This window comes from Berghia stephanieae, chromosome 15, assembly GCF_034508935.2.
Source record: "Berghia stephanieae isolate SIO BIC M18660-M18661 chromosome 15, UCSD_Bste_1.3, whole genome shotgun sequence".
Classification (NCBI taxonomy): domain Eukaryota; kingdom Metazoa; phylum Mollusca; class Gastropoda; order Nudibranchia; family Aeolidiidae; genus Berghia; species Berghia stephanieae.
Window position 1 is genome coordinate 25,404,495 of NC_088374.1, and position 9,539 is coordinate 25,414,033.

Below are 9,539 nucleotides of genomic sequence, written 5' to 3' on the forward strand. Positions count from 1 at the left end.
AGAAAAATGTAATGAACAGGCATGGGGTAAAAGTAACCTAAGTTAACTACGGACATACCATACGTAGTCGGTGTTAGGGTTGAGTGAGTTAACTCTCCTTACCAGCCATTTTCAGACATTTTCCCTTAAACTTCACCCCCACCCAACACACAAATAGATATTTTTTTCTACTCACACAGAAAATGAACAAGTACATTCCATACATAATATTGTCCAGTGTCTAATTTTTATCTCTAGAACAAAATAATTTCTTTATAATTTGTGATGTACAAAGGATATCAGAATGAGAAAATTGTTGGTTGCATCGTAACAAATGTGACGATTTTTCTATGGATAGTAAGGAAAGGGGTAAGGGTTTAACAGCGTTTGCAACACATCAAGGTCAAATCAGCGCCAGTAAAAAGGAAGAAAATGGGATAGTAAAAAGTTCTAGAATTACAATCAAAGCCCCAAGAAAAGGTAAGACAAAGGGGAATTGATTCAAATAGAAAACAGATGTAGATTCCAAGAGCACACTATCCAAACTTAGTTTGAGATCTAAAAGTCTCATCCAGACACAAGCACAGCACAGCACAGCCCCCCCCCCCCCCCCCCCCCCCCCCCCCAGGAGTAAGAGGAATACAATCAAATGTTTACAAACAATATAACACACACATAAACACACACATTTTTACCTACAATGTTTCAACTATTATGACAATCTAAAATATATTTATGCCGTTTGTTTTGTGTCGTTCACATTTACTCCCTTGACCTTTCTCTCCATGGAGAATTGCCAACCTTGCAATATAGCGATGACTGTCAGTAGAAAAGTATTGTCATGCCTGCCTCTCTTATCAACAAACAAAATATTCTGGCGATAACCTTGTCATACTTTTTAATTATACGATGTCAATTCTTATTTCTAGAAATTGTCACTTAAACATGGACCTGAAATCAGCATTTTCAAAAAGGATGAACATATTATTTTATTGAAAATTTGTAGACAAACCTCTTTCTGAAAATATGAAATTCAATTGATAAAAAATCTGCATTAACGCACTACACATACAAGAGGTCCACTTTTTATTTCTATGAATTGCCACTGTAACCTGGGTCTCAAATCAAAACTTTCCACAAGGAGGAACATTTCCCAGCTTTTGCAGAACGTAAATTCTAATTCTAGCAGAAATAAAATAAAGATATATGCCTCTATAACTATAAAACGATAAAACTGGAAAATGCATTAATGACCTCATTCTTTTTTTTGTTTTGTTTGTTTATTGCTTTAGGTCTCTTCCAACACAAATGAGGTTATATGAGAGACCGCTGAAACAAAAAAACAAGCAATCTAACAAAAATAGTACAAATGTAAATCAAAATCATAACCTAAAGATATAAGCTAAATTATAAATAACCAAGAACACACAGGCAGAAGATTTACAGAAAAAAAAAAAATCCCCTGTCAAAAATACAATCACAAACCAAAGAAGCAGGATAGGCTAGTAAAGAGAAGAAGAAACGACATCACTATCGGATCGTACACCCATGCGAACATCATAGGTATATGATTCAAGGGTGATGCTCCCATCCAACCACCCGCGACCTCATTCTTGAAATACACATCGATTTTAACATATTAAAAAAGGGAAGATAATAAATAACTAACTAATAATATAATATGGACGATGCCCTTCAACCAGTCAAAATAAAATTATCGGAAGTAATGGGAAAATAGCAGAGGACTAGACAAACCGGAAATCGACTGAGCAGCATCAGTTACTACTAAGCTGCTAGAATCTCTCTCTGTTAAAAGCCATGAACAAAAATGATTCTATTATAAAGGACAAACTACCTAACACAGAACGTTTCAGAGTCAAAACCCTTCTGCAGCCAATAATAGGGCAATTCCATGCGTAACGGACGCTGATGCAACAATCAGGGCAAAAAGTCAGGATAATTAAGATACTGAAAATGGAACTTGTAGCCAGAAATATCATGCTTAAGTTGAGTTTATATGCTTTATAGATGAGAAGGAATATTATATTTTACTGTGCTAAATACCAACATTTCATATTTTTGACTATTTTAACTATAATTTGACTTTTCAGCATCTGGTCCATCCCGACATAATACCGTTTTGAGACAAGAGGTCACATAAAAGGAAATTGGAGTAACATTTTACATGTAATTGATTAAGACGTCGACCGTTATTATCTAAAGTTATTCAACGTCATTGTGTTCAAGGCGCTAAAAAAAATAATCTTATATTATATTGTAAAAAGAAAAACGAAAACTCACCAGTTTGTACAACCAGACTCCAATGAAAAGGGTTACAACACAAATTGGAAGTTGTAGAAGAAGACGACGACGTAACACCCTTGGCTGACAACAAGATAAATTTGTCTTTTTCATCTTTGCCAAGGTCACAACATGGCAATGCTCGCATTGTAGAATCTTCACATAGTTTTGGCCATCGGAATACTTTACAACACAAAACATGGGGCAGCACTGTTCGCTTCCCCAGACGCAACTCAGATTTAGCCACAGAAATACAAGGAGTAACTTCCCCTCCTTTGGATTCCACAGCTTGCAGAAGAGCCTCTAATTGAGTCTCCTTTAGTCTTTTTAAGAACGACTGCGTTATAGACTTAAACTCGTTATGGTCTTGCGTCGATGGTAAAATGGACAATGGTCCAAGACCACTCTTTTGGTTTTGAGACGTACTCCCGGCTTCATCGTTGACACGAAGTTTCCACAAGCGCTTCACCAGGGATGTGCGCTTACTGCGAAACATACAGCATGGAGCCACCACATTCCAAGACAGCGCATAATATGAGCATCAAACAGAACTTGCTATTAATCCTTATTAGAAAACACTGCAAAACTGACAAGATACAAAATTATTATTTTTTAAACTTAATCCTTCAGAAAGCAGAAATATGTGTAAACTTCCAAGGTAGAATTCAAGGGCATCCAATGGAAAATTTTCTTCCCAAATCACAAATAATCCAGTCAAAGACTGCTGGGCTGTAGATGGTCAGGGTGAGAACAACAAGTCCTCAGTATCAATATCCAGACAAAGTTGGCTACTGTTGTAAACCTGAGGATTAAAATTAAAACATAAATTATGTTGAATGAACGATCAAGGCATCAAAACACACCAAACAGCCTTAAGTACAAGGGATATCAGCAGAGCTGCCAACCCCAACTGAAGAAAAATTGTAACTTTGACTGGTATTACAGTTGTATTTTTGTGGTTATCAATGGTATCATTTTATTTTTTTGGTTCCATTTACCTTTCTTTTTTTTTCTCACTTTCATGGATGTTTTTATCAAATTGTATGAAACATTGAAACAGTGAAGAAAGCCTAAGATTAAATAAACTTTGAAACTTTAAAACTGAAAAAAAAAGATGTATTTTTGAATGAAAAGGTAGGTGTAAATGTTCAAAACAAAGGCATTATTAATTAACATATCAGATCACCACAATCGCCAATGGAAGATTCCTTCCACAGTAAATATGGCAAAGGCTACTTCTCCCATTGAAAGATTCCTCTCCACACTAAATATGACAAAGGCTACATCTGCCATTGGAAGATTCCTCCCCACAGTAAATATGGCAAAGGCTACTTCTGCCATTGGAAGATTCCTTCCACAGTAAATATGGCAAAGGCTACATCAGCCATTGAAAGATTCCTCTCCACACTAAATATGACAAAGGCTACATCTGCCATTGGAAGATTCCTCCCCACAGTAAATATGGCAAAGGCTACTTCTGCCATTGGAAGATTCCTCTCCACAGTAAATATGGCAAAGGCTACATCTGCCATTGGAAGATTCCTCCCCACAGTAAATATGGCAAAGGCTACTTCTGCCATTGGAAGATTCCTCTCCACAGTAAATATGACAAAGGCTACTTCTGCCATTGGAAGATTCCTCTCCACAGTAAATATGGCAAAGGCTACTTCTGCCATTGGAAGATTCCTCTCCACAGTAAATATGGCAAAGGCTACATCTGCCATTGGAAGATTCCTCCCCACAGTAAATATGGCAAAGGCTACTTCTGCCATTGGAAGATTCCTCTCCACACTAAATATGGCAAAGGCTACTTCTGCCATTGGAAGATTCCTCCCCACAGTAAATATGGCAAAGGCTACTTCTACCATTGGAAGATTCCTCTCCACACTAAATATGGCAAAGGCTACTTCTACCATTGGAAGATTCCTCTCCACAGTAAATATGGCAAAGGCTACTTCTGCCATTGGAAGATTCCTCTCCACAGTAAATATGGCAAAGGCTACTTCTGCCATTGGAAGATTCCTCTCCACAGTAAATATGGCAAAGGCTACTTCTGCCATTGGAAGATTCCTCTCCACAGTAAATATGGCAAAGGCTACTTCTGCCCAAATAAGCATCTGGTTTAGGTTTCAGAAAACAAGACTAGCTGGAAGTGGATGATGAAAATTCGGCTTTCTTCCAATTTAAATGAGACTAGTTTCCACAAGAAGAAAAAATTGTTTAAATCACACACACAACCTTGATAACGACAAAAAGCGGATAAAAAGTGTCATTTCATTTTAAAAGCATAAAAATATGCCTTTTTTGGGCGTACATTTGGCAATTCTGATATCAGAAGTCATCTCACCCTCCCTGCTTATAATTCCATTCGAACCGCTATATTTATATGCCATAAATTTGAGGTGTTTATTTTTCTTCAGAAAATCTATTTGGTTCAATGCTCAACAGTTGCAGATGGGTAAAAAAGAAAGAAGAAAGAAAAAAGAAAAGCAGAGGAGGAGTATATTTCATGATAGACCGTCACCCACAAAGTCAACAATCTACCAATTGAATACAGTAGTGCAAGCAGGCAGACTAATTTGAACAGTGCCTGTGTCAGAAATCATTTCAATTAAGCTGTGTTAATAATAATAATAATAATAATAATAATAATAATAATAATAATAATAATAATAATAATAATAATAATAATAATAATAATAATAATAATAATAATAATAATAGATCTGTATTGTCCATAAATATGGCAATTTGTCATTTAGTTACACTTGTTATAATGTTAAACGATAACTAAGATTGAACAGATATTTCACTCCTACTTATTTTCTTTCTCTCTCTCTCTCTCTCTCTCTCTCTCTCTCTCTCTCTCTCTCTCTCTCTCTCTCTCTCTCTCTCTCTCTCTCTCTCTCTCTCTCTCTGTCTCTTTCTTTCTTTCACAAGTGCGATATACACAACATAAACATATTCATTTCGTTTTCAATTTGTTACGATTGTGGCAATTCGACACCAAAAAATTATCATCATTATCAATTGGTCAGTTAATCTTACATTAAATAAATTAATCAGTTAATCAGTCAACGAATCAATCTTTGGTTTTTCTGTACCATATGAAATATTCAAAATTTTTATTGCTGATGGAACGAACGTTGATTTATACTTGTTAGTTCTACATTTAATCTGACAAAACCTTCTCCCAGATGGTAAAAGACTAAATTCATGGTATAAAATATGTTTTTTATTGTTGGTAATTGAGAATGCTTTCCTTTCTATTGCTTTTCCATGAATTCTTTCTACTCCATCAAGAGGATGGTTTATTATTTTTGATGCCTCTTTGATAGATTTTGAAATTTTTGATTTATCTTTAAGTCGGCATCCTCCAAACCATATGGTGCAGCCAAACGCAATTACACTTTTAATCAATGAGTCATAAACTCTTAACATAGTTTTCTTCCTTACTTGAAATGTTCTCAATTTCCTTAGTTCCCATTGATCAATTTTGTTAGTGGCTTCCATATAACTGGAATAACCTATACAGACTACACACATCTATTGCAGTGGCTCATAACCCATAAGCAACAATAGAGAACATCCTTTCATTTGTTTGTCAAATAAAACTGTGGTGAGGACTATGAATTCTGAACTAAATGGATTACACAGAACGAAACGGTTCTTCACACTCGACCAGCTTATAACAGTCAACAACAGTCTCTCATTCTCCAACAACTCAAATATTGCAATTCGCTGTTCGTCTGTCTATGCGTGTGCAAATTCAATGGAAAATACCAATACAATCATAATAATAATAATAATAATAATAATAATAATAATAATAATAATAATAATAATAATGATAATAATAATAATGATAATAATAATAATAGTAATAATAATAATAATAATAATAATAATAATAATATAATAATAATAATAATAATAATAATAATAATAATAATAATAATAATAATTTGGGTCGTGACAAAAAGAAAAAAAGCATTGACATCCACCGAAATACAAACATACTCATACACAAACAACACAAGGACACAAACCGTCCTAACTACCACACACACACACACACACACACACACAAAAGAAGCATAAAGCATAAAGGAAGAATCTTACTTTCCCAATGAAAGTCTGATCTGTTTGGCAAATTAAAAAGGTGTCAATAAAATAGCTCAGAAGCTTGATACGATACTGACATTGACACCAGTGGGGAAAGTGTTCCATAACATTTAAATATTTAAATTTAAAGCGGTACCTTTAAGTTTACGGCTAAGTGGGGGTCCGGATAGTTCAATAGGTAGAGCACTCGCTTCACGCGCAAAGGGACCAAGATCGATCCTGAGTGCAGTAAAGGTTTTTTTCTGACCCCCTCCCCCTGACCACCCAGCAGTGAATAATGGCTAGCTGAGTCTGTTAGATTAGGCGGAAAGTACTTTGCGATAGACTAGCATCCCATCCAAGGATAGCAAGCAATTACAATTGTCCATTTCACGCTATAAGAAACTGGGATAAACACCTGTTCCATGGGCTGAATGGCTCTGAAGGACTGCTATAACTATACGGCTATGTGGTATGATACTCACTTGCGGATCGGAAGATCCTGGGTTCCAGCTTCGCTCAGCATATAGTTGAGTCCTTGGAAAAGGCTCTTTACTCACATTCTCTCACCGTACTCAGGTGTAAAATGAGTACCTGGACGTTAACAGCGTTGTCTATGTCTGAAAAAAATTATATTATCGCCTAACAGGTGACATGTCTTGTTAAATGTTGCTGTTGGCCAGGGACCCCTTGTAAATGCACTTTGAGCACATGTAGTGGATATTGCGCTATATAAAAGCTCAATTTTTATATAATAAGGCTAGGTGGGAGCATAAAAATTTCAGATGAGCACTTGACCTCAAGATTTCATAATGCTGTTTTTCTTTTTTGTCACATCCACAGAATTACAAACATACTCATATACAACACTCGTACACAAACCCGTCCTCTCTCTCTCTCTCTCTCTCTCTCTCTCTCTCTCTCTCTCTCTCTCTCTCTCTCTCTCTCTCTCTCTCTCTCTCTCTCTCTCATTATGCTATAAATTGATAAATTGTAAGAAATGCAACTTCGAAATATTGGCTGAAATCGGAGAAGTAAAAAAAATAAAAATAAAAAAAAAAAACAAAACAAACAAAAAAAACGAGCAAAATGCCATCATCACTTTAGGTCAGGAATCGGAACTCAGAAAGTGAGGCATCTGTCGAGGGTAAAAAATAAGGTACAGGACGAGCGTGAGGGTGAGGCAACACGGACATGACAGCATAGTCATAGTCAGTCATAGTCTAGCAATAGCAGCATGGGGAGGCCTTCCGATAGCTCCTACATCCCCAGTACTATTTTTGTTTTTTATAATGTTCTAGTAAGGGGTTTGGGAGGGGGATTTTTGCTGTTGTTTATTTAAGAAGTCTCCCATCTCCCAAACTCCCTACTAGAACATTATAAAAAAATTTTCCCCCTCCCAAACCCCCTACTAGAACAAGAATACTGGGGATGTAGGAGCTTTCGGAGAGCCTCCCGCAGCATGGCAATTCAATAATGGCATAAAATGTGGGGAGATGCGTTGATTTGGAAATGCCCAGTCAAAAGACAAAGACAGCAAGGAAGAATCATAATAAATACCAAAGAAAACAAAAAAAAAACCCAAAAAACAAACCCTGATAACTTGAGTGGATCTGATACTGAAAATGATAACAATAACAATAAGTAACAACATGTTATTATGAATGTTACAATTACAAATTCAATATCAGGTGGGTGACCCACCTCGAAAATAATATAAAATATACTAGGACTTTATACAGTGCAAGTCAAGACTTTAGACATTAGACACGAGAGAGACAAGATACAAAAACATCTCCCTATCCAGTTTTTACCTTTGACTTGTTCAATTCAAATACTAGGGCACTCTTCTTACTCTGTGTCTCAACCCTCAACGATAATCTAGCAGTCAACACATTTTCTTCGCCACAAATTTATCCAATGAGCGTCGCATAATATAACACTCCCACTTTCACACACACTGAAATACTTATTAATAAAAGGGAATAATAATAATAATCCAGTAAAATGTTCAAGTTATGAATTTGTTGTAATCCAATGTGTACCTGACATTTCAAACGTATTCATGGCAGAATGAAAACCACTTCTTCCAACATATTTTCTTTTCTATTGTTAACGCCTTGGTACACACACACACACCATGCGTGCTCAAGTCGGGCGAACTTGCTTACCAAAACATACACGAAGAAGACGAAGTTTCGCAAAGCCTAAAGCCTCAGGTAAAAAGGAATTCGGACAGGGATGTCAGTCAAAAAAAATGTCAGAAGTATCGAAAAAAACAGTGTTTCACTTAACTAGATTGAGAATTAGTCATAAAATGAAGTTAGTATAGCTTAAAACGACGAGAGAATCAAATTCTTCCCATAAAAATTACATAATAACAAACTAGATAATTTTGAAGTACCCTTCAACCCCCTTTTGAGAATCAATATTAGACTCGTCTAATCAGAATGATGGAGTTCACGACGATAGAAGTCGATTGGCCCATGGGAGTCATGTGATTAGTCTAGACTTTTTGGCGCGGCATGGTGTCTGCGGAGCGTGTGTTCTCGTGGGCTATGACGGGGATAATGTTGAGGATGAACCAAGGAATTTACCCAATGGAAACCGTACGGTGCTCTTATTGGCTAACGAAAGAGTGAAAATGGAAAGGCTTCGTATGGGAACAAAACAGACAATGGACGTTTCGGGTACAAACCCTTCGTCAGCACAACAATACACAAATAAACGTGGAAAACAAATAAAATATAATGAAAAATAACTTGTATCGTCTGTACTCAATGGTGGTTGCAGTATGAATGAAATGTTAGCGTGGCGTGGGTAGAGGATAGGGTGCCCCAGGGGGGGTGATCTAATTGATAAGCAAAGGTCAGCGTCAGGGAACAGAACTTTCCAGACTATAATGGAAGATAAAAGACATATTGGTAGTAGTAGTAGTAGTAGTAGTAGTAGTAGTAGTAGTAGTAGTAGTAGTAGTAGTAGTAGTAGTAGTAGTAGTATAGTAGTAGTTGTAGTAGTAGTAGTTGTAGTAGTAGTAGTAGTAGTAGTAGTAGTAGTAGTAGTAGTAGTAGTAGTAGTAGTAGTAGTAGTAGTAGTAGTAGTAGTAGTAGTAGTAGTATATAGTAGTAGTAGTAGTAGTAGTAGTAGTAGAACGC

General features: G+C 36.2%; 1 protein-coding gene across 1 annotated transcript in view; it reads right to left on the bottom strand.

The window, feature by feature from the left end:
* LOC144960437 (uncharacterized) overlaps positions 1–8,576 on the bottom strand; it is a gene marked incomplete at its 3' end in the record, with an annotated part of 44,145 nt that extends 35,569 nt beyond the window's left edge. The window contains exons 1-2 of the mRNA XM_078893519.1: positions 8,199–8,576; positions 2,281–3,082 (exon numbers count right to left, since the gene is read on the bottom strand). Coding sequence (XP_078749645.1) covers positions 2,281–2,776 — 496 coding nt within the window. The remainder of the gene's footprint in view (positions 1–2,280; positions 3,083–8,198) is intronic.
* Between the last annotated feature and the right edge of the window lie 963 nt (positions 8,577–9,539).